Source organism: Neovison vison, chromosome 7, assembly GCF_020171115.1.
Source record: "Neovison vison isolate M4711 chromosome 7, ASM_NN_V1, whole genome shotgun sequence".
NCBI lineage: Eukaryota > Metazoa > Chordata > Mammalia > Carnivora > Mustelidae > Neogale > Neogale vison.
Window position 1 is genome coordinate 158,129,901 of NC_058097.1, and position 26,869 is coordinate 158,156,769.

At 35.9% G+C, this 26,869-nt stretch overlaps 1 protein-coding gene across 4 annotated transcripts in view; it reads right to left on the minus strand.

The window, feature by feature from the left end:
- The window catches only part of SBF2 (SET binding factor 2), a 484,493-nt gene that overhangs the window by 202,851 nt on the left and 254,773 nt on the right, over positions 1-26,869 (minus strand). For all 4 annotated transcript variants that reach the window (XM_044258810.1, XM_044258813.1, XM_044258812.1 and 1 more), the window contains 6 exons: positions 13,621-13,753; positions 12,242-12,350; positions 8,052-8,165; positions 4,911-4,988; positions 3,687-3,800; positions 2,786-2,914 (listed from right to left, as the gene is read on the minus strand). In XM_044258810.1, coding sequence (XP_044114745.1) covers positions 2,786-2,914; positions 3,687-3,800; positions 4,911-4,988; positions 8,052-8,165; positions 12,242-12,350; positions 13,621-13,753 — 677 coding nt within the window. The remainder of the gene's footprint in view (positions 1-2,785; positions 2,915-3,686; positions 3,801-4,910; positions 4,989-8,051; positions 8,166-12,241; positions 12,351-13,620; positions 13,754-26,869) is intronic.

The following is a 26,869-nucleotide window of genomic DNA, read 5'->3' on the forward strand; positions in this document are numbered from 1 at the left end:
GTATCCATTTCAAGCAGAGATAAGAATAATGACCAGAAAAAAATGAGTATGGGAAAGAAAAGTAAAAGATGGATTTTTTTTTTATAAAGGGTATAATATAGGACTTTTCCTTCTAGAAACAAATTCACTGGAGCAGACAAACATATAAAACTCTGACTTCACCTACTCTAGGCTAGGAATCAGAGACTGTCAAACAAAGGCAAATATATCTTTCCTTCTAACAGGCCTACGTGATGGGAGTGTGGGGACAAGACAACACACAATGCAGGCTGCCTCTTAAAGGCTCTTAAATCTTCAGTGTGGTAGGCCGCCCTAGGTTAGATGAAAACAAGGATCCCTTCCCCAAGAGCAAATGCTATTTTTCTTTAAAAATGTATTTCAGGCAAATTAAATGACCCATGAGAAATTACTTAGGTCTGGCATCTCATTGCTTTTAGGCCTTTTGACTCAAATAGACATATGAACCACTGGCTTTTAAGTAACATCAAATAGACACCAAAAATCATAACTGTAGGCAGAAAACAGAACCGGATGAATGCTAAGGGGAGACTTAGTAGAACTTAGCTCTTGCCTTATCGTCATTTCCAATCAAGAGGTTATATGTGTATCTTATCTACATAAATGTAGATAATAAATGATAAGTTGCCACCTAAAGCTAGAGACCTAACATAAAGCTTTATACAGACCAAGTGGCTTTCAGAGTCATTTACTCTGGGAAAGTTTGGAGGAAGTGGTGAGGTAAGAGCAGAGCATGAAAAATAGGAAGCCATGGTTAGCCTGAAAGGTAGAGGGACAACACTCCAGGCAAGGAAGGATTTACAAAAACAGTCAGAGATTAGGGCAAGCAAGTTTTCTGCAAGCAATCACTCTGACTTAATAGTTGTGATGTAGCTGCCAGAAGGAGTTACTAAGAGAATTTAGATAGGAAAAATGGGGGATATATAAACCAATTTTACTTTTCAGAACGCTTCAGAAACTAATAAAATGTGAGAGCTAGAAAGGTCCTTGGAGGGCATCTCATATAACTCCATAAAACATTATGTATCAATTACTTAGTTCAGGATATAAAAGCTGACATATACTAACATCAGATAATGATCAATCATATTAAATGTTGGTACTAGGGAATCAGTGATTAGTAATTGAACAGAAAGAACTGCTTACCATGGGGCAATCTCTCCTATATTTTCATATGCTTGGTGTTATTAACTAAAGTTTTTGGTGCAGGTCTCCATACTCAGAACTACAGCATGTGCCCATTCTTTCATTCTTATCTGTAATTACTTAACAATCTTTGCAGAAAATAAAAGATCCTTCTCTGAATTAAGGATCTTTAAGACCTTGATTCCTATCTTCTCTATACAAAATAAAAACCACCTAGAAGTGCCTGGGTCACTCAGTTGGTTAAGCATCTGCCTTTTTGGGTCAGCTCATGATTCTTGGGGTCCTGGTATCTAGCCCCACACTGGATTCCCTGCTCAAAAGGAAGCCTGCTTCTCCCACTCCCACTCTCCCTGTTTGTGTTTCCTCTCTTGCTGTCTCTCTCTCTGTCAAATAAATAAATAAAAACAAACAAACAAAAACCAAAATAAAACCACCTGCAGGAAAACATAATCACTATTACTATTCTCTACTATCTTGGGTGCTAAGAGTATTTTCTTTTTACACACTTTACAGAACTTTCACATTTATTGGTTCCAATACAGTACCCTTTCAGAAATTGCAATGGGAATAATATTCATTGTTCTACCCACCAGAATAAGCTGCTATAAATGCAGTTAAATGATAAATGGAAAGATGTGTTAAAATAAATCACAACTAACACAAAATAGTATCCTTATTTGGAGTGATGTTTGTCCTAAATTTTCCCTTTATATGGCCAATTCCTTGAAGACAGAAACAAAATCTGCCTCCCATACATTTAAGATCTCCTAAGGGATACAGGCAAATGTTGATTATTGATTAGTATGAATGCCACTGAGCGAGGTTCACGGGATGTGGAGGAAAAAAGGAAATAAGACGAAATCAGAGAGGAAGACAAACCATGAAAGACTCTTAACTACAGGAAACAAACAGGATTACTGGAGGAGAGGTGGGTGATAGAAAGGGATAACTGGGTGATAAGACATTAAGGAGGGCACGTGATGTACTGAGCACTGGTTGGTACATGCAATTGATGAATAACTGAACTCTACCTCTGAAATTAATAATACATTATGTGTTAATTAATTGAATTTAAATAAAATACAATTTAAAAAAAAGAATGCCACTAAGTCAAACTATGGCTCTATGACACTAACAGACTAAATGTAACTGCAGTTTGAAATCACATACCTATATATTAAACCTAGACCTTTCTCTCTGTGAAACTGATAAATGATTCCCTGTATTACTGCCTTCAAAAATAAGAGTTTTATTTATATAATCACTGTCACTTTTTCAAAAAGATTTTAATGAACTATTTAAATTCATTTGTTCAAGATGTTTATGTACTTCTGTGACATCCTATAGTTTCCTAATTTTTCAAATCCACATTATAAATACCAAGATCTAATAAGCAAAATAATAAATAACATTTAGATTATTTGATATTCAATTTATAATATATTTAGGATTTTGAGCACTGGGTGTTATATGTAACTAATGGTCTTGAACACTACTTCTGAAATTAATGATATACTATAAGTTGCCTAATTAAATTTAATTTTTAAAAAACTACTTCTTTACTTTTAACCCCTAGTCTAATTTTGACTGTAAATATACATTCCTTTGATAAAAACTATACCTCATCAAAGAGATCACAGGATCTAAATGGAGGACCTCTTTCTGAAACAAAACCTGCAAATGCCATTCCATTGAGAACTTTGGTGAGGAAATCATTCTCAACCAAACCACGCTGCCCCAAAAAAGCTGTCTGTAAAGAAAGAAAAAGAGAAATGAATAATTTATCACTTAGTAATAGATGAATGGTCAAAACAAAAATAGAAAGATCAAAGCCTGAATAAATATCTTCATGCATAAATGTGTTGTTATAAAATACATTCGCTCTCTTTTGATATCTGAAATAGTACATGTATTAGAAAGAATAAGAATGAGTTTGTCCATAAATGAGGGGAGAAGAAATAAAAAATTAACACACAATTTTAAAAGAAAAACCAATTTAGGCATGCATGGGAGGCCCAGGTGGCTAAGCAGCTGACTTGCTTTCAGCTCAGGTCATTTTCTCAGGGTGGTGAGATCATAGTTGTGCTCCGTACCCGGTGGGAAGTCTGCTTGAGATTCTCTCTCTCTCCCTCTGGCCCCACTGCACCACCCCCCATGCACTTTTCTTTCTCTCAAAAATAACTAAATAAATCTTAAAAAAAAAAGAAAAGAAAAGAAAACCAATTTAGAGTTGAATTTTAATTTTTGTACGTTTAATAACTTTCTCCAAAATAACTAAATAAATCATAAAAAAGGAAGAGAAAAAACAACTTAAAATTAAATTAACAAACTCTAAAGAAAAACATGTCGGTTCCATAGTGTCATTAAAAATCATCACCTAATCTAAAAGCAGAGACTTAAAAAAGAACCACATTTGATAAACTAAGGTCAAAATACATGGCTCAGAAAAAAGACAACCAAGTTGTTTTATAAATTAGAGACCATGTTTTGGACACATACAAGATGGTAATGTATCATCTTACCTTGTGAAAATGTATTACTGGTTCTGCATGAATTCTTATAAGCTGTAGGCATGATCTATACCCTTGGAAAAGTTGTGCAAATAATCTAAGAAAAACTGCACGTACTTCTTTATCCTGAAAATATAAGAAGAAACAAGTTAGGTAACTGAATTTCTTTAAAAAAATGAAATATCACAAAGACAAAACGTTGAAAAGAACTTGAGAGATTCTTCAATCCATCTGTCTGCACTTCCTACACATAAGTCTTACTTATGACAGCCCTGAGTGGTGGGCATCTAGCCCGTCCCACTGTTGAACAGGGTAAGCTGTTAAATAGTTCTTTTTTCAAGTGAACCAAAGAAAACTTATCTCTAGTATATCCAATTTCCTCTCAGAAAAAGTCAGAGTCTCCCTCTTTACCAAGTTAGAGAAGAACACCTTTCCCAAGCCATTTAATTTTTATACCCATCCAATATAAAAAATTTATATATACACATATACATATATATACATAATATATAAAAGTCACAAATAGAAAAAATCTCAGAAAACTGTATGTTAAAGATTATGAAATTCTAAAGTTTATCCAACTTATAAAAATCTATTTCTATATTAATAAGGTATGACTCATTATTGATAATTCAGATTTTAATAAAATCATAGTTTTAGAAATTAAAGGAAACTTACAGATTTATCTGGTCAACCCTTAGATGAGGAAATGCTCAGGGATGCTTAAATAACTTATCAAAGGTATCCAGTTCTGTAAGGCTCCTGATTGGCCACAAAACTCAACTCCGAGAAATGCACTGGGCAAAACTTTAAAGGGGTCTTTATTATATACTAATTCGTACTTACGGCTTCTAATTGGAACTATTTTCATTTACCCCTCAAACTCGACTCTCTCGTTGTCAACAATATCTGTTTCCATTTTTTGTAAGCTTCCCCCTTATCCTTGCTTGGCCCTTTCAATTTGATACTTGGCATAGTTTTCCAGGCTATGACCCACACTTACTCTTGCCTCCTTAGGGCAAGTCTTAGCTGTACCCATTCCGGTCAATGTGCTGCTCCTTGGCCCCTCTGAGAGCAGGTCACAAGATCAGTGAGTGAGAGTTCTAATTTCTAATCTGGTACATTTATTACTAGGCTGTACATCTGACTCTCGCTACACTCAGCCTCTTTAACAACCCTACAGATGACAGTACAGTTCTATTTTAAAATATCACATTTAAATATTAAACTTCTTACCAGCATTTTTGAGTGGGATAAAGCTGTTCGTGGAGGGGGAAAAGCATGATCTGCTACTTCCAAATCTGGATGTAGAATCTAAAGCAAAGAAGTTTGGTTATATACAAAATCTTGGTATCAATAAAATCTATTATTTAACCTACTTGGAGTACTAAGATGAAAAAGTGTCAGTAAATAAACAACAATACATTTCTTTCAGGAAACAATGCAGTTAGCTGAGGCAACTCTGTACTATTGTGGAAAGATCTCCAAGATAAAATATTTAATGAACATTTTCTAGAAAAACACACAAAAAGATGGTTTCATCTGTTTAAAAGTAAAACAAACCTTAAATTGCTCTCTTAGTCTATTGATGTATATATCTCTCCACACACACTAAATATATAAATGAAAATATAGTGTTCTGAAGAATATACACTAAACTATAAAATATTAGTTACCTCTGGGATGGGAACAGGAACAGTCTAGGGCAGTGTTATTTGTCTATATTGCTGGAATGTTAAGCAACCATTTGTTTGTTTTTAAAGATTTTATTTATTTATTTATTTGTCAGAGAGAGAGAGAGAGAGAGAGAGAGCACACAAGCAGGCAGAGTGGCAGGCAGAGGCAGAGAGAGAAGCAGGCTCCCTGCCAAGGAAGAAGCCCGATGTGGGATTCGATCCCAGGACTCCGGGGATCATGACCTGAGCCGAAGGCAAGGGCTTAACCGAATGAGCCACCCAGGCATCCCCAAGCATTCGTTTTTATGTTTATTAGTGTAATTTAAAATTTATTAATTAATTAACTGAAATATGACAACCAAGTGAATAAGCTTATGAGCCTCAGAGTCTAGAGGAGTAAAAGTACAAAACAATGTGCAAGTACTAGGGAAAGCTGGGGAAAAAAAACCGGTAACAGTTGAGTTAGGCTTTGAAGAAGAGCAGGCTGGGGAACAGGTAGGTAAAGAAGATCTATGCAAGACTTAACACAGAGAAAAAGATGAAATTTCATCAGTAAGTAGCAAATTTTTATCTTTGCAGAATCATTTTCAAATACTCAGGTTTAGGTAGTATACTTAAAATAGATGAAAATACTTTGGTCAACCCCGGATGAGGGAATGCTCAAGAATGCTTAAATAACTTATCAAAGGTATCCAGTTCTGTTAAGGCTCCTGAATGGCCACAAAGCTCAACTGTAGGAAATGTACTGGGCAAAATTTTAAAGGGGACTTATTATACATTAATCCTTATTTACATGGCTTCATAACAATACTTAAAATCGACACTAAAATACTGACAGTATTTATAACCCAATTACCCAACCATTACTACAATATAATAATACAGTATAATTCATATCTAAAAAATTATCAGTTATTATACAGTTCAAGTACTGTGTTGCCATTTGATCACAATTATTTAGTAACCAAATGAAGCTCCTATAATTGTGTGTCAAAGCTCCCACTCAGTTCATCGAATATTTCTTTTTGGTTCTAGTTTGGTAATATACTATGTTTTCATATCTTATTTACAAAACTACACTGTACCACAGAATCAACCATTGTGCTTGACAACTACAAAAAACACGAATACTCATACCAAACTCAATGACCAAATTTAGTGGCACAGCTGCTTCAGGTTAAGATATACCAACGTGCAGCAGAATCCTTACCAGGAGACACTGAATTAAGAACTAAAATCTTGGGGCGCCTGGGTGGCTCAGTGGGTTAAGCATCCAACTCTTAAGTTTGTCTCACGTCATGACCTCTAGGGTTTTGAGATTGAGCACCATGTCAGGTTCCATGTTGAAGGCTGTGTAAGATTCTCTCTCTCCCTTTCCCTTTGCCCCTTCCCTCAAAACAAAACAAAAACAAAAACAAAAACAAAGCCCACCAAAACTTAAAGAATATGAAGCTTTAGTTCTAGCATGGCTTGAAAAAGAATTCAGAATTTCTTTTTTTTTTTTTTTTAAAGATTTTATTTATTTATTTGTCAGAGAGAGAGGGAGAGAGAGCAAGCACAGGCGGACAGAATGGCAGGCAGAGGCAGAGGGAGAAGCAGGCTCCCTGCCGAGCAAGGAGCCCGATGTGGGACTAGATCCCAGGATGCTGGGATCATGACCTGAGCCGAAGGCAGCTGCTTAACCAACTGAGCCACCCAGGTGTCCCAAGAATTCAGAATTTCTAAGTTTCCATTTTCTTTTCTTTTTTTTTTTTAGGATTTTATTTATTTATTTGACAGAGAGAGATCACAAGTAGGCAGAGAGAGCGAGAAGGGGAAGCAGGCTCCCCACTGAGCAGAGAGCCCGATGCAGGGCTTGATCCCAGGACCCTGGCCAGGGATCATGACCAGAACCAAAGGCAGAGGCTTTAACCCACTGAGCCACCCAGGCGCCCCAAGTTTCAATTTTCTGATAATGAATAAATTGGCACCTAAAATTTTGTCAGTAAAATAAAATGCTCTGATTTTAAAAATCAACTAAGGTAAGAGGTGCCTGGCTGGCTCTGTTGGTAGGGCATGTGATGCCATGCTGGGTATTGAGCCTACCTTAAAAAAAATTGTAAAAAAGAAAAAAATCAACTAAGATAAAATAGCTATAAAAACAGTAAATGTGTCAGTGAGAAACAGCCAAGCTATAGGACTTATTAAAACTTTACTTCGAAGAATGCTGGATATTTAATTTATCAATAAGTTGCAGATTTCTGTAGTAATTTGAAAACATTGGCAAGACAATATCATACTGTTTGCAAGTAGCACATCTACCAAAAAGAAATGAGATGTCAACAAGAGGGCTGAAGGAAAAGGAGTAGGTACTATCTTCTAATAAGGGATGTTAGGGAAAGCAGGGATTTTGAGGCAGTCTGGTCTATTTTCACAACTGTGTTGGTACATTTTCAATACCTAACACAGTATTCAGTATATAGTAACTACTAAATAAATATTCTGAATGAAACAGTGAATGTAGAACAAATACATAGTCAAAATTTAAAGTATATTCTTCAGATAATATGTAAGGAATTATTCTAAATATTCTGTAAGAATATATTCATGTTTTAAGAACATATAACTCTTTTTAAAGTAATTTTACTACCAATGATATCTAATTCCAATTGCCTGAGTTTATACTTAAATCAAAAGAAAATTATTATTAAAAATGTCATACCAAAGAAAGAGCTGCTTGAGTCTGATGTAGAAGTGGTTCCGGGAGGGAAGAGAGGTGAATACATTCAGGAATTTTTATAGTGCCTCCATCCAAATCTGCTATGATTACATCTAGCTAAAGGAGATAAAAATTAATCAATAATTAATAGAATGTATTTATTGCTAAGCAAATTAATCTGACCTTCATTAATTCAAAATGGGAAGAATCAGGTGTGGAAAAGACTCTTGACTATCCATAGCAATAGAATACTGGGTTCATGACTTCCCAGCTACCATGTATTTCTTAGCTTCCTTTGAAATTAGGTGTGACACATGACTAAGTTTCTGTCAATGGAATGTCAGAAGTGATGTGTACAATTTCAGGTATTCAAAATAGAGGGGATGGAAGGCTCTCCTATACTTTTTCTTTCCTAAGGCTGAAACTATAATGTACCCAACAACCCAACCTTGAACATTCAGATGATGCCAGTGCCTTAGGCAACTCTGGCGCAGAACCAAGAAAGAAAGAAGCTTGGACCATGAATGAGTTCATGGAGTAAGCCGGTCTGGTATAATGGAACACCACTATGGACTGCTGCATGAGTGTTAAATAAAATTCCACACTGTATTTTGGAAGCTTTGGTATAGTAGTTTAGCCCTATTCTAAATAATATAGTACTTATTACAAGAGTTAACAACCAAAGCAACTGATATAAATCAAAATGGTACTGTTTGGGTGCTGGAGAAAGAAACTGATTTTTAGCATTTTATGAGTCTACTTAAAAATAACTTACATAAAAATATAACAGAGAAACTAGCCAAAACTGCTGAAGTTATTTTGTTGATAATAGGTTTAAAAATCATTCTAATTTATTTATCAAAACTTAAGAAACTGGCAGCCGCATCTCTGCCTGCCCACGGGTCCTGTCCCCGTGCTCTAATAAACCACCTTTTTGCACCAGAGATGTCTTAAGAATTCTTTCTTTAGCTGTCGGCTCCGAACCTCACCCCACCGAACCCGACCTAGGTTCTGGGACTTCATCATTTTGGTGAGCCAGCCAGGAGATTTGTGAGTCTTTACATTTGGACTCTGAGCTTCGGTGCAAAATTGGTAAGTACTTTCTCTCCTTCTCCTTTACTCTCATTTCAGGGCTTTTCAAGGAGTATGGTCTTATTGGAACACTTGCACGTCAATTGCTCAGGCTGTAATCCTCTAGCCCGTGGCTACTCTACGGGGAGGAGAGCGTCTGCCTTTTGGCTGTAAGTTAGTACCCTGGCCGGAATGGCAATAAGACCCAGAAACTTGATGGCCTCTCTTTATTCCTGTTCTTATAGAGAGTTGTCTCTCTTGGGCACGGGACAGCCACCTAAGTCACCAGGACGGCTGCCAATTTTAAGACTCCTGATTGATCTAATGTGATCCCCTCCACATCCTTGGCCTAGCCACTTCTGGCCGCGAGACCTCCACTGAGAACCGGCCGAAACCAGTACCCGATGGAATTGAAACGCAACCAGGGACCGTTTCCTAGGGAAGTTGGCTGCAAGGACCACATGTGTTGGAATGTCGCATAGACCATGATGGATTTCATTCAGTCTTTACGGTTTCTTGTCAATGTCTTCTAGACTACTTATAGCTATGAAATTGGGTAATTTCCCCTTGCCAAACTTTTCTAGTATTTCCATGGGTTAATATGGCAAAACAGTATGCAGTCTTCAGGACAGACAATGGCATGGCATAGCACAGTTTCCTAGCCCATTCACCAGGCACCCATCTGTAGCCTAGGATGCGATGGGGAAGTGGAGGGACGCCGGCACCCCTCCAGGGCTTTTTAAGGCAGGATGGTAATCAATAGCGATATCTTGAGGGACGCCTCTGGTCGCTTTTGACACACGGGAACCTCTGACATATCCTGCGTGGGACGCCACCCAGGAGTCGGGGGGGATTTGGTAATGGACCTTCATTACTTTTCTGGAAGCATGGCCTCAGTAGGCTTCTTCAGTTCCCAAGGACTCTACCTTGGGGTGCCTTTTAACCCACTGGAAATAATTTGGATTGCAAAACTTAGGAAAGGACTGAGCTACTGTAACACTGCATGGCCTCAGTGGGATCTATCCGTCAGATCTCCTCTGCAGGAAACAGGGCAAATGGACCTAGGATACCTTCACCGCTCATACCTAGGCCTTCATTGCTCTGCACCAGGACCCCAGACTAAGGGGCTTTTGCAGAATGTGTTTGTCCAGATGAGTCAGTTAGTAAACCCAGGTTGTTGGGCATCCTTAGCAAAAGGGGACTCTGACTGTCTCTCTGTTTCTCCTAATAGATGTGGGGGCTTCTCCCTCCCTCATTTCCCGTGTTAATGGCTGTAACTGGAGCCAACTGGGGTTAGTCTAACTCGAGACAGACCGTAAGGAATATTCCCAAGCAGCTGCAGAAACTCTCTTTGTTTCGGGAAAGTTTCTCTGTGTTCTCTGGCCTGACTTGGACTGCTTAACCCCTCCCCCCTTGCTGGTGGGCAAGCTTGGCGTCTGCTCCTTTGTTGGGGTTTATGAGCTCTAAAACCGGGAATCTTTTCTCTGCCTCCTGGCAGCACTTTGTTTCCTCTGTTTCCCCCTTATTGTGTTTCTGTACCAATGTGCTTGCAGCCTGCATGACTAGCCTCTAGATCATGCACCACGGCTCCTTCTCTCTCCACTGTCAAGGAGCAAGAAGAGCAGCCCCTGGACCTAACGCACCCCACTCCAGATCTTCCCATTTGTGTCTCAGGTAAACATTCAAAGTGGAGTGGGCGTAGGTGGAACATGAATCACTATTGGAACTAAGTTAAGTTTGTTGGTTTAATTAAGAAAAAAAAAATTAAGAAACTTGTTTTTTGAAACATTTGCTTGTCTTACCTCCAGAAACTTTATATTTAGAGGGACAAAATTACCTGTCAACCAGATGGGTATGCTTCTAATTAGTACAAACTAGGTTTTACTACGTATGTTTATTGATTTACGCATATTTTTATATGGTGATATCAAAGTTAAATAGGAACTAGATATCAACATATAAAGGTAGGAAAATAATTAGTATATGAATGAGGGTCTTGTTTATAATTACAATGTTGAACTGTCAGTTTTAATGACACCTATGATTTGATTACAATTATAATTATGTATAAGTACCAACAGAGCTATCTCCATTGGCAACTAAAACTAAAAGTAGGATTTCAGAATCTGAAGACTCTGTGGATCGAAGATGTCATATAGCCCAACCTTTAAGCAAAGCACTTTTCTCAAACTCCCTGAAAGTGTCATGAAATTTGCTCCTTGCACTCCACTTACAGTACTTGAGGGTATATTCCTTACCTAAGGCAAGCCATCCTTCACCATTGGGTAGTTCTAATAGTTGGAAGCTTTTCTACTGAGGAGAAATTTGTCTCTACAGCCGCTACATCCACCAATTTTCTTTCAGCTTTTCAGAATTACAAAAAATGAACCTTCCTACAACAGTCACTTCAGTATTTCTCTTTAGCTATCAAACAGTATCAGGTTATTACCTGAGAAAATTTCCGTAAGGGTCTCACAGTATATAGTCCCTAAAGTCTTGACAATCCTGGATGTCCTTCTCTGAAGCACAATTTTTTGTGACAGTCCCTCTTATATAATTTCAGTACAGAGAAGTAAACACATTATTCTAGAACCAGCTTAAATATAGAACATTCCTTTTCTTCTTTGGCATTTCTATTCATATGGCATTAAGAAAAGAATAATTTGATGGAGCTCATACTGAAGGGTTCATATTCCACTATAACCCTTCACTCTTTTGCAAATGCTTTTGGCTTTTTAGCTACCAGCCACTCAGGACTGACAGTCTCATTTCAAAATATGAATATATAATTGCACTTGTAACAAAAGTATAAATAGAATACAAGTTAACGGATTACTTCAACTTCCTTTCTCATATACAAGATGGAGAATACAGAAAGATAAAAATAATATGCCAAAAGAGCATATAAAACTCTTAATAAGTTCATTTTGTAGATCTTCCATACTTGCTATAAGAAGAAACTAATATATTTGTATTTTTTTAATGATGTTTTTCTTTCAGCCAATCTTTCCTATTGGGAATGCAACAGATCTGAAAATAGTAATTAGTAGAAATGTTATAGGATTCAAAAAATATGATAAGGTTTTGGCCTCAATAACTGTACTTTAAAGATGAATACTTACAAGTTCATGGATATCAGTTTTAAAGATAGAATGTACTCCAATAATGAAAGGTGTTGGGGAACTTAGAACTTCCAGTAGCTGAGCCGGGAGAATGGGAATATAAGGATAACTGGAAATAATAAAAGCATATGTGAGATATATTAGTTTTCTCATAATACAATCATATTTTCTTTCATTTTTATGTGGTATGAATTTCAGAATACCTACATTTAGAAATTATCAATAATGTTCTCATGGCTGTTCATATTAAATTTTTAAAAAGAAAGGTTAAAAAAACCTTCATGTGAAAGAGATGATCAGATAGAAAAAGATAATAAAGGAAATGGAACCCAGGGCAGCTTCTTTATCCCTTATCCCTATGAGGTAAGAAGTCTCCTTAGGTTTGTCAATCTTGCTTGAAAACATTTTTTCCTTACATGAAAATCTGATATTAGGAGTTAACAATGACTCCCTGATGGGCCCTTTCCCTCAATACTGATAATGATTTATCTAAATAAAACAATCATTCAAATTCCATTTTCTATACCTGATGTTCGAATTCACTCCAAAAGGCAGAGTACAAAGATTTAAGGTCTAGAATATTCTCTTATCTAGGGGTTAAGAAAGGCACATAGTTTAAAAAAAAATTTTTTTTTTTAAATAAAATCTGGAAACAGTCTAAATTTTTTTCTAGTTTGTATGAACTTAAGATTCCAGAATGGTTTGACTATCAAATTCATAAAACAGATGTTAGAAAATATTTTATTCATAACACTATCAGGGCATCACTGTTTAAATGTTTTGTTTTTTACTTTTTACAATGGAAAATTTTAACATCCACCATCCCCCCCAGAAAAGAGAGGAAAAAGGAAAAGTAAGCCTCATGTATTCAAAGCAGATTTGACAATTATCAGTGCAAGGTCTCATATATGTTTCTACCCATTTTTGTTCTCTCCCCTACTGTATTATTTGAAGCAAATCCCTGACATCATATCATTTATACTTAAATATTTTAGTAGGCATCTGAAAAAAGGTAAGAGATCTTTTTTAATATAGCCATAGTACCATTATAACTCCTAAAAATTAATAACTCTTTAATATCAAATAATCAGACAAAACTAACTTAAGACCTTTATCACTAACTATATTCAAAGAGAATTAAATGTTGCTGACAATACGATTCAAATTATTTTTTCACTAAATTAATCAACACTCAGTAATGAACAACTTGGAAAATTTCCAAATTCTAGGTTAGATTTCCATCAGAATCATGTGTATAGAATAACTTTGTAAAATATGCCGTTGTGGTTCAAAACTATTGTGCTATGACATTGCAACTAATCACCAATAAATAATGCAGAATTTGGGAACAAATTAAAGAATCAAGTTAAAAACCTCACCTATATTTAAGAGGAAACATTAAAGATTCCAGGGCTCTGCAAGCATCACTAAGTCTTTGGAAACTTGCAGAATGGAAGAGAACCTTATTTTCTGTGAGAACTGCACAAAAGAGGCTGAGGACATTTTGAATTCCTGAAAACACAAGAGCAAATGCTTACCAAATGCATTTCAGACAGACAAAGAATGACATGGAATGAAAAAGCCAGTATTTCTGAAATCTCTAAAGAAAACTATTTAAACTATAAATTCCATATAACCTATGAGTATTTGTTTTCCCAAACTTTCATTTTGTTTGTCTTTATTCTTCAAATCAATGTAACACTCATTGAACATATCAGCTGTCTGGAAATACACTTATTACTTTCCTTTCAACTTTATGTTCATGGACTGTACTTAAATTCCTGTTTTACATACTGGCAATGTTCAAATAAGTTTTTTCCCCCTTAAAGTCCATTTGTCTGATGTTAATATAACCGTGCCAATTTTGTTGTTGAAATTTTCCTGGTATGTCTTTTTCCATCTTTTCACTTCAACCTTTCTCTACTTCTTGGAAATATAGTTGACATTTTAAAAAAATCCAGTCTGACAACCTTTGTCTTTTAAGATCATTTAATTGACTTACAGTGATTGTTTCAATATATATACATACATACAGTATCTTATTTAATACTTTTTATTTGTTCTACCTTTTTCCCCCTTTTCTAAATGATTAATAATTATCCTGGACCTTCTTTTATCCCCTCTCCTAGTACAGATTTTGTAAGTCCTGTTTCTATTTTTCTAGTGGAAACACTAGAAAATACAGCATTCATACTTAATGAATTAAAGTTAAATAGGGACGCGTGGGTGGCTCAGTTGGTTGGACGACTGCCTTTGGCTCGGGTCATGATCCTGGAGTTCCGGGATCGAGTCCCGCATAGGGCTCCTGACTCCAAGGGGAGTCTGCTTCTCCCTCTGACCTTCTCCTTGTTCATGCTCTCTCTCACTGTCTCTCAAATAAATAAATAAAATCTTTTAAAAAATAATAAAATAAAATAAAGTTAAATAAATACAGTTTCTTATCTTCTCCTATTTACTACTGAATCGTTTTTCTTTTTAATATCAGTTGGACGTTAATGACATGGACCCACTACATCAAGAGTCACTATTAGGGGCACCTGGGTGGCTCAGTGGGTTAAAGCCTCTGCCTTCAGCTCAGGTTGTGATCCCAGGGTCCTGGGATTGAGCCCTGCATTGAGCTCTCCACTCAGTGGGGAACCTGCTTCCTCCTCTCTCTCTCTGCCTGCCTCTCTGCCTACTTGTGATCTATCTGTCAAATAAATAAATAAAATCTTTAATAAAAAAAAAGTCACTATTAGTCTTCTAAGGTAAAATACTTTAACTCCCTTTACCATGGTTTGTCCCTTCACATGAGGCATGCAAATTTGTTCTTGGCCCATTATTAACTGCTTTCCTCTTTTATCATTCCCAACTTATCTCATATGATACATCTGAACTCACAATTCATGTTCTTAATTTTACCTCATATGGATTAATGTAAGAGTTTCATAACTGGTTTCTCTAATCCAGTCCTTATTCTGATTATGCCACTTTCATGATTCAAACGCTTCGGTATCTTCCCATTTTTGGGGTATTTTCAAATGTATTCTGTTCCAAAGAAGCAATTTATGAAGAGAACCTTTGCTTCAACCTGTTTTATATACTAATTGTTGTGAGCCTCAGTTGGTAAAATGAGGATAATTTTTTTTAAAGATTTTATTTATTCATTTGACAGAGATCACAAGTAGGCAGAGAGGCAGACAGAGAGAGAGGAAGGGAAGCAGGCTCCCTGCTGAGCAGAAAGCGCTATGCGGGGCTCGATCCCAGGACCCTGAGACCATGACCAGAGCTGAAGGCAGAGGCTTTAACCCACTGAGCCACCCAGGTACCCCAAAATGAGGATAATTTTAAGACCTATCTAATATGGTTGTTATAAAGAAGAAATGAGATAATGCATGAAATTCTCAGCATGGTACCATGGTAAATAATCAAACTACATTAGCTGATATTATGATTATTATTATAATTATTGTAGTTGCTACCATTAATTTCCTTTGAAGTCAGGGTTTTGATGCTAAAAATGTTTTAAGACACCAGACTACTAGATTAAGGCTGAGCACAATGCCAAAATATCTTTATGGTTTTACATTCATATTTCCAACCCAGTTGCCATCTCTCACACTTGCATGATCAATAGTAAACTACCTGAGCTCTTAGAACACTTCTTTCATTTTGATAACACTGCTTCTTCTGTTCTTCATTGTCCCTGATATCCTCTTCATTAAAATGTGAGTCCCTCAATGATAACACTGGGCCTTATACACTGTTGTATACCCCCACCAAGCACTGACTATATAGCGGTGACTCAAAAACATTTCAGTGAACTGACAAGCTCTCTGAAAGCTGACATGAATCACTATAAAGAAATATTAAAACTTTCATTAAATGATGTCACAAAGTATCTCTAAAAATTCAGATAGGAATAGTGTAAAATACACAGATCATAAATCAAAAGATGAATAAATTCCATTATTTTAAATTGAAAATTTCTGTGAAAAAATAACATTAAAAAATAAGGACACGTCTCAGACTGAGAGAAACTACATACAAATAAATGTAAAAGGATAATCAGCCAAAATATGTTGCCCTTGGCTAAGGAAATGAATAAAAGAAAAAAAATACAGCTAAGACCAAAGTGAAAGAGCTTACTGCTAATTTTTCTTCTAGGAGTTCTATGGTTTCAAGTTTTATATTTAAGTGTTTAATACACATGAATTTATTTTTCTATGTGGTGTAAGAAAGTGGTCCAGTTTCATTCCTTTGCATGAAGTTGTCCACTTTTCCCAACATCATTTATTGAAAACACTATCTTTTCCCCATGTATATTCTTGCCTCCATTTTTGTGGATTAACTGACCAAACAAGGATGGATTTACTTTTGGACTCTAGACTATTCCACTGATGTATATGCTTCTGTGCCAGTATCATATTTTGATAACTCTGTAGCATAGTTTGAAATCAGAAAGCATGATGCCTCCAGCTTTCTTCTTTCTCAAGATTGCTTTGGCCACAATATTGTTCTTTAGAAATTTTTCCCTATGGTTAGCATTTGTTCTAGGATTAGATACTCCACGTAGTTGTTATGTTTCATTAGTCTCATTCAATATGAAACATTTACAACCTTAAAAATTTTTTTACTGAGATAAAACTTGCCTACCATCAATTAACCATGTTAAAGAGAACAACTTATGTTGAACTATCACCGCATCCCAGGAATAAATCTCACTTGACTATGGTGTATGAACCTTTTAGCATGTTGATGAGTTGGTTTTTTGTTTTTTGGGTTTTTTTTTTTTTTTTTTTTTTTAGATTTTACTTATTTAGTTATTTGAGAGAGAGAGAGAGCACACAAGCATGCACATCCAAGAGCAGGGGGAGGGGCAGAACCGGAGAGAGACAAGCTGACTTGTGCAGAGCCTGACACTGGGCTCAATCCCATTACCCTGAGATCATGACCTGAGGTGAAGGCCCCGATAAAAAGGAGAATTACAGGCCAATATGGCTGAAGAACATGGCTGCAAAATTTTTCAACAAGATACTAGCAAATCAAATCCAATAGTACATTAAAACAATTCTTCACCACAATCAAATGGGATTTATTCCTGGGCTGTGAGGGTGGTTCAGTATTTATAAATCAATCAGTGTGATACCCTAACCCTAATAAAAGAAAGGGTAAGAACCATACAAGTCTCTCAATAAATACAGAAAAAGCATTTGACAAAATACAGCATCCACTTTTGATAAAAACACTCAACAAAGTAGGGATAGAGAGAACATACCACAACATCATAAAGCCCATATACCAAAGACCCACAGCTAATATCATCCTCAATGGTGAAAAACTGAGAGCTTTTCCTCTATAGTCAGGAACAATACAAGGATGTCCACTTCCAACCACACTATTTAACACAGTATTGGAAGGCCTAGCCACATTAATCAGACAATAAAAAAATAAAAGGCATATAAATTGGCAGAAAAGAAGTCAAATTTTCACTATTTGCAGATGACATGATACTCTGTGTAGAAAACGTTAGACTCCACCAAAAAAAATCTGCTAGAACTGATATATGAATTCAACAAAGTCACAGGATACAAAAATCAATGTACAGAAGTCTGCTGCATTTCTATAAAACAATAATGAAGCAGCACAAAGAGAAATTAAGGAATCAATCCCATTTACAATTACACCAAAACAATAAAATACCTAGGAATAAACCTAACCAAAAAGGTAAACGATCTGAAAACTATAGAACACTGATTAGGTAAATTGAAGAGAAGACAAAGAAATGGAAAGACATTCCATGCTCATGGACTGGCAGAAAAAATATTGTTAAAATGCCTATGCGACTGAAAGCAGCCTACACATTTAATGCAATCCTTATCAAAATACCAACAACATTTTTTGCAGACCTAAAATAAACACTTCCAAAACATGTATGGAACCACAGATGACCCTAAATAGCCAAATCAAGCTTGTAGAAGAAAAGCAAATCTGGAGACATAATAATTTTGGACTTTAAATTATATTAAAAAGCTATAATCATCAAGACAGAATGGTTCTGGCATGAAAACAGACACGAAAATCATTAGAACAAAACAGAAAATCCAGAATTGTACCCACAAGTATATGGTCAACTAATCTTTGACAGAATATTCTTTGAAAGGATTTCAATGGAAAAAAGAAAGTCTCTTCAACAAATGGTGTTGGGAAAACAGGATAGCCTCATGTAGAAGATTGAAACTGGACCAGTTTCTTACAACATACACAAAAATAAATTCAAAATGGATGAAAGTTCTAACTGTGAGATAGGAAACCATCAAAATCCTAGAGGAGAACACAGGCAGTAACCTCTTTGACATTGGTCATAGCAACTTTTTACTAGATATGTCTCTGGAGGCAAGGGAAGCAAAAACAAAAATGAACTAGTGGGACTTCATCAAGATAAAAAGCTTCTGCACAGGTGAGGAAACAATCAAAAAACTAAACAGCAACCTATAAATAGGAGAAGATATTTGCAAATGACATGTCTGATAAAGGGTTAGTATCCAAAATCTACAAAGAACTTCTCAAACTCAACACCCAGAAAATGGATAACCCAGTTACAAAATGGGCAGAAGACAGCAATAGACATTTTTAAAAACAAGATGTCCAGATGGCTAACCGACACATGAAAAGACACTCAACATCATTCATCATCAGGGAAATACAAATCAAACCTACAATGAGATCACCTCACACCAGTCAGAATTGCTAAAATAAACACAGGAAATAACAGGTGTTGGTGAGGATACAGAGAAGGGGAAACATCTTGCACTGTTGGTGGGAATGCAAACTGGTAGAGTCACTCTGGAATTCCAAAGAGCATGGAAGTTCCTCATAAAGTTAAAAACAGAACTACCCTATGATCCAGCAATTTCACTATTAAGTATTTACACAAAGGATAAAAAAAAATACTAATTTGAGGGATACATGCACCCTGATGTTTATAGCAGCATTATCAACAATAGCTAAATTATGGAAAGAGCCCAGATGTTCACTGACTGATGAATGGATAAAGAAAAGGTGGTATATATATATATATATATACAATGGAATACTACTCAGCCATCAAAAGACTGAAATCTTGCCATTTGCGATGACATAGATGAAGCTAGAGAGTATTTTTTTTAAAGATTTTATTTATTTATTTGATAGAGAGAGAGAGAGAGACAGCAAGAGAGGGAACACAAGCAGGGGGAGTGGGAGAAGCAGGGTTCCTGCTAAGCAGGGAGCCCAATGTGGGGCTCAATCCTAGGACCCTGGGATCATGACCTGAACCAAAGGCAGATGCTTAACGACTGATCCACCCCAGGCACTCCACTAGAAAGTATTATGTTCAGCAAAAGAAGTCATTCAGAGAAAGACAAATACTATATGGTTTCATTCATATGTGGAATGTAAGAACAAAACAAATGAACAAATGGAGGGGTGGAAGAGAGAGAAAGGCAAACCAAAAAAAACCCCTCTTAACTACAGAGAACAAACTGATGGTTACCAGAGGGGAGGTAGGTAGGGGGGATGGGTGAAAAAGGTGATGGGGATTAAGGAGGGCACTTGCTGTGATTGGTATTGTATGGAAGGGTTGAGTCACTATACTGCACACCTGAAATTAGTATTACACTGTATGTTAACTGACTAGAATTAAAAAAAAAAAAAAACCCTTAAAAAAAAAAAAGGATCAAAATTCTGAGTATTAAGGTAATGTTAGATCATTTTTACTGGGAGTCTTTGTTCCTGGGTCACTTCTGTAGATAGACATAAGAAATATAGGCATGCACACACAACTACACACACACATATATATACAAATATATGAACATATATACATGCATATAAACAGACATGTTTAGATGTATACATACACACATATATGAGAAATCCTAGGTTCACACCATTAATTTCCCAATTTTTTTGTTTGTTTTAGAGAGAGAGAGAGTGTGTGTGTGCCAGAGGGATGGGGAGGTGGTTTTAAGTGAGGGGAAGAGGAAGAGGGAGAGAAAGACAGAGAGAGACGATTTTAAGCAGGCTTCATGCTCAGCACAGAGCCTGACACAGGGCTCGATCTCATAACCCTGAGATCAGCTCATGACCTGACCTGAAATCAAGAGTCAGCCACTTAACCAACTGAGCCAACCAGGCACATCTCCACACAATTCCCATCTATTCGTACAGGGTCTCCCCACTGACTCTAATACATATTTGTGTGTCCCTTCTTCCACTGAGAACCCTGGATACCAGTAACAAACGTATATTTATTCATCTGCTAAATCTTACATTACATATAAAATTGTTAAAAAATTTCTTCAGCCATTCTAACTCAAAACACCATACTAACTAAAAGGAGCTCATAATTTGTTTGAAATTCTCTCCTAGGGATGCCTGGGTGGCTCAGTGGGTTAAGCTGCTGCATTCGGCTCAGGTCATGATCCAAGGGTCCTGGGATCGAGTACCGCATCGGGCTCCTTGCTCAGCGGGGAGCCTGCTTCTCTCTCTGCCTCTGCCTGCCTCTCTGCCTGCTTGTGTGTACTTGCTTGCTCTCTCTCTCTCTCTCTCTCTGGTAAATAAATTAAAAATCTTAAAAAGAAAGAAAGAAAGAAAGAAAGAAACAAAGAAACAAAGAAAGAAACAAAGAAATTCTCTCCTCAAATCTGTCCAAAACTGAGGTTAGTCAAATACTATGTACATAGGTTATTTTGAGTAGTTTTTCCTCTTCAGTGTGGTTAGGTTTATCATCTGAAAGACAGTAGAGTTTGCTTATGTGTGCTTTCAGTTTTAATTTTTTTTCTTTTTTTTGTTTCTAGTTTCTTCCCATCATGACTCATCTAGTATATTTCTGAGTATGTAAAACTTAACATATACTTTCAGAAGTCAAATCTATATAAAAATCTATATAAAAAGGTCTACTCAAAGAAGTGTTACTTCTTCCTTGAATTAATAGCACTGTGCCCTGGTTCAAGCAGGTTGAATCAATTTTCTGGTTGTTATAATGTACTATAATTACATTAAATATTATTGTTTTATACTTGATTTATAATACTGTTGTTTACTTGAGGATTTTCTGCACCAATTTAGCTACTTCTTTTGAGCCAAAGTATTTAAAAACAGAAATTTATGTAAAAAAAACTCGTGGTTGTATTAGTATCCAATGGTTGCTATAATAAATTACAACAAACTTGATGGCTTAAAACAACACAAATATATTATCTTTTATATTCTCTTTTTTTTAATATAGTAAGTCATTGTCATTAAGTGGTTGTCACTTTGACATGGAGGAAGTCCACATTACGTGCTGTTCTTTTCTAGTAACAAGATGTTCCTTCCTAGCTTTGTCTAGTTTATGGCACCTTAACTATAACTATTCAGAGTTTATCTGGAGAAAGGAAACATCCCCATTTTATCCAGGAGACACTTCTGAAATCTTACTTAAGCTATGTTGTAAGTTTTACTGCAAAGATGTTTCATATTTTAGTCAAATATTTTTACAGTAAGAATCACAGACCCATATACCTGAAATATTATATATTAAAAAAAAAGAATTCAGAATTATTTTACACATTAAAATGGTTGTTATGATATGGCATATGTTTCCTACTGAGCAGTAGATGTTTACTGTATAGCAAATAGAATTTCATGACATTTTATGAAGTTCTCATCAAAAACTTTAATAAAAGTGAAAAGGTTTTGATACGCTCTTTTCTTTGATACTATTGCATCTACCTATCTTTGACTGTCTACAATTCATGATCAAATGAATGCTCTGCAAAAAAATAATTAGTGCCTGTGTTATAATTATAATAGGTGGTGAGGATAGGGTAGCGAGAGGCTGCTTCTTAAAATAATTACTTTAGGTTAAGCCAGTGCTTAAGAGGGAGTATGTCAAGTACTTAGTCATTCCTATTATGGTATTAGGCAATATAGGTTTTCTAGAAGTTTGGATCTGAATTTGTTATGAATATAAATAGTAACAGATACTTTATGGGAAGAATTTCAACCTGCTCCTGATCACTTTTTAATAAAAACTCTTCAAAACATGTTAACCATTAAAAAATGTACAATACTTAGAAGCTCAATTTTTCTTGGTTTATGGAAATATCTATGTAACTGTGAAAATAAGTAATTTAGAATTCTGATTAAAGTGAGTATTTGCTTAAAGAACCAAAAACACATTATCTTAAAGTTCAGCAGGACTGAAGTCCTATTTTGGGGTTTTCTAGCTTCTAGCAACTGCCGACATTCCTTAGCTCACGGCCCCCCTTCTATCTTGAAAGCTGACAAAAGCCAGTTGAGTGTTTCTCATTTATGTGAGGTCAGAAGGCATCATTCTGACACTGACTCTTCTGTCTCCCTCTCTCATCTCTTTTTTTTTTTTTTTTAAGATTTTTATTTATTTATTTGACAGAGAGAGATCACAAGTAGGCAGAGAGCCAGGCAGAAAGAGGCGGAAACAGGCTCCATGCTGAGCAGAGAGCCCGATTCAGGGCTCGAACCCAGTACCCTGAGATCATGACCTAAGCTGAAGGCAGAGGCTTAACCCACTAAGCCACCCAGGCACCACCCCCCCTCATCTTTTAAAGGCCCCTGTGATTTACACTGGGCCCGCCAAAGGAATTGACCTTTGAGTTAGATTTTGAAGAATAAGCACAAGTTAGTAAGGCAGACAAGAGCAGAAAGGCTTTCAGAGCTGACAGAAAACCGAGTGCAAAGAAACAGATGACTAGGATGAAAAAGCACTGAAAAACCTGTAAATAGTTCTATCAGGGAATGTTCAAGAAGAATCTGAATACCATGAAAAGGAATCCAGACTTTCTTTTCTAAGACTCTGGAGAAGAACTTTTTCCTCTCCATTCATATCCGAACCCTATGTAATCTCCCACAAAAAAGAATCCATTCTGATAATCCATCAGAAGATAAAATTCATAGTATAATTTAGCATTAGATAAATTGTGAAGAAGGCAGGCATGAAGTTTTAAGGGACTCTATCCACTTAGAGTAGTAAAAACAATTAGTCCATGATACCAATGGGAAAATATTATATTATACTTACTTATATTATTATATTATACTTACTAAGATAGGATTTAAGTTAGGATTTATAATAGAAATGAGTTGGGGATAATATTCTCATGCTTAACGGGGAACTTTTCCATTATCCAGAAAATAATATAGTATATACATACAAATAATTTACCCATGCCTAACTGAAGATTACTTAAATTTTATATTCATAAATATCACATGCTTTCTTGATTTCCAGATAAACAATCTCAAGTATTTTAAGAAACTACTGTTTTTTATTCCTGTGTTTATAGCTATACAGTCATTGAGAAATTCAATTTCTTTGAACTACAAGTCATAATCAGTTTTCTACATAATCTTGAATTGTTTCCTAGTCTTTGGTAGTCAATGTCCATCTAAAGCTGCACAATAACAGTAGAGAAGACAAACATTCCAGTGATAATTACTACTGATTTCACCACAATGGTTCACACACATCCTGTTGATTATTCAAATAGTAAAACATTCTGAAAAATTACTTCCTGATCTTAACTTTTCTTTAGGGGTTAAAGTTCTAGAATTCATAGCATCACACATTAACAAATGTATTTATTTCCTGTTTTGAAAAAACACCACCAAAATATTTTCTCCAGAATTTTCCCCTTCTCTGAATAATAACAATACGTTGCACAGATACAACACTATGGCCCAGTGTTCAAATGGGCAAATTGAGGAACTGAAGGCCATGGTTTCAAGATAGGATATATATGTTAGTAAGGCTTAAACAACTTATTATACCTCTTTTACATAAATCCACAACAGAGAAAACAATATAATAATGGTCATGACTTAACACAAGTCAAGGAAAAGGAAATTTCTCATTTATTTGATCATTATTTATTGATCAATAGATATTGTCAAATATCTATCATGTTTCAGGCACTAGGAATCAAGAAATAAAGAAAAAATAAGATCTCTACCTTCATAAATTAAAGCTTTCTATAGGTTTATATAGTTTAGTTTTAGAACTGTTTCACTGAGAGGCAATGTTTAATATGTTACAAATTCAGTATGTCATTTCCATAGATGTTAGAAATGGAAATCTTCCAAGTAAAAAAAATAGTTTAAAAAACAGTAACTGAATTGGGCAACCATGTATATTTTAGTGGTTATGAACATGGGTTTATTCCCTTGAGTGTGACATGAATTAAACATACTTTATGGACCTATAAATAGGTGATGTGTGGTAATCTTTAAATATATGAAGTCAATTAACAAATACATATAACCAGGGCGCCTGGGTGGCTCAATGAGTTAAAGCCTCTGCCTTCAGCTCAGGTCATGATCCCAGAGTCCTGGGATAGAGCCCTGCGTCGGGCTTTCTGCTCAGCAGAGAGCCTGCTCCCCCCACCCGGCCTGCCTCTCCTCTCTGCCTACTTGTGATCTCTCTCTGTCAAATAAATAAATAAAATCTTAAAAAAATAACATGACCACAAATAATTCAAATCTAAAATTGTGTATAACCCAAGTAACAATCCATTAACAGCCCAACTTAACCAAAACTGTGTAAAACAGATACAACATGGGGCGCCTGGGTGGCTCAGTGGGTTAAGCCTCTGCCTTTGGCTCAGGTCATGATCTCACCTGGGATCCAGCCCCGCATCAGGCTCTCTGCTTAGCAGGGAGCCTACTTCCCCCTCTCTCTCTGCCTGCCTCTCTGCCTATTTGTGATCTCTCTGTCAAATAAATAAATAAAATCTTAAAAAAAAAAAAAAAGATACAACATATTTCTTTTCTTGTTTAACCCTACAATTGATTCTGAGTCTGGGGTAATTACATCAGATTATTCCAATCCCAAATGGCCCAGATTCCTAGTCTGTGCCTATTTTGACAGACCAGGTTTTTAAATTTCTTTTAACATCTACATTTAAGCAGGAAGCAAAAGGGGTCTTGGGAATAGAAGAGCAAATAAAGGATAAGGATAATATATTGAGTAACTGAAAAGTTAAAGGATCAAACAAGAGGGAAGTACCTTGGCAGAAATAACATTTAGTTAAAACTTCTTCACTTTCTTCTCCTCTTTCCTCCTTTCCTCCATTAATAGGCCTTTATCAAGCTGCTGAGATATACAAGAAATTGCTAAAACTACAGATGGATATAAAGAAATGGGAGGCAGGCTCATAGGAGTTCACAGTTCAGTGAAGATGGCAGGTTGGTAAGTAAATAATTAAACACAACAGACTAGAGACACATACAAACTGCTGCAGAGCACAGAAAAAGAGGGTAATTTATCCTGCCATCATTTGTAAGTTGCATACTTCAATAATGGAGTAGCCATATTTTGTAAGAATATTAATCCCTAAGAGCTGAAAGCAAAACGAAATTTTAGACAAGAGAATTTTGTAAGAACAAAGGACAATTCTTGGGTTTTTTTTTTTTTTTAAGATTTCATTTATTCATTTGAGGGAGGCAGAGACAGAGAGGAAAGCATAAGCAGTAGGGACCAGCAGAAGCAGATTCCCCATGGAGCAGAGAGCCTGAAGCCAGCTAGATCCCAGGACCCTGAGATCATGACCTAAGCCAAAGGCAGACTCTTTACCCCAAATGAGCCAACCAGGCGCCCCATGGAGGACAACTCTTAATGGCTATCTTGCCTCAAAGCATTTGGATTCATTAAAAGATAACTCAATAAAAAGAGAAAGATAACTATTTAATAATAGCATTTAAGCACCAGGAAAGCAAAAGGGAGAAGATAGTTTTGAACCAAGATACTTCTGAACTGTTCTCAAACTATATCATGCAGCAACCATATGCTTTATTTATGTGTAATTCCAACTAGGATAGTACACTAGTCAATAAGCACTCAATTGGTCACTGTCAGTCAGTCTTTGGTATTTTAAAAATGGCTTCCTTTACAAAACTAGCATAAATACTTAATCTTTAATTTTCAAAAGAAAAGCAATGAATTTCTGATCACAGCCTACTTCTTACAACCCTATACTTAAGCTTCATCAAAACTCTTATTATTTTATGAAGACCTTTTATGCTCTACATCATTGCTTACGTTCTTCCTTCTGTCTGTAATGCCCTTTGTCCTCTTTTCTAGCTAGTAATGTATCTCCTGGTATCTCTCTTAGCTCTTGGTATTTCTAGTATCGAATTTATTACATACTGTAATATAATTTTAAAAATATGTGTATTTCTCTATTAGTTAAAAGTATATCTAGTTAAGGCCTGTGATTTTTCTCATCTTTATACCACTAGTGACTAGCACAGACCTGGCATATGGTACTAGCTTTGTAAACATCTGATTTTTTAAAAAAATGCTCCTACAGGTGGGCATTAGAGGTACTGCATTCTTTTTGCTATTTATTACAAAAAAATTAAATTGGAACAGTTTCCCCAAGAGATCTTTAGGTCCCCAGAGTAGAACACACATGGTAAGCAGTTCCTTCAGAAAAGTGTCCTAGAACAGATTAGTGAAAAGTTTAATTTGTTTCAAATCCCCACAGAAAGTACTTGATATTCAAATTATCAAAAAATGATTAATCATATATACAGTTACAGTAAAACATTAAATTTCCCACTTCCTCTTTTTCCACCAATAGCACAATA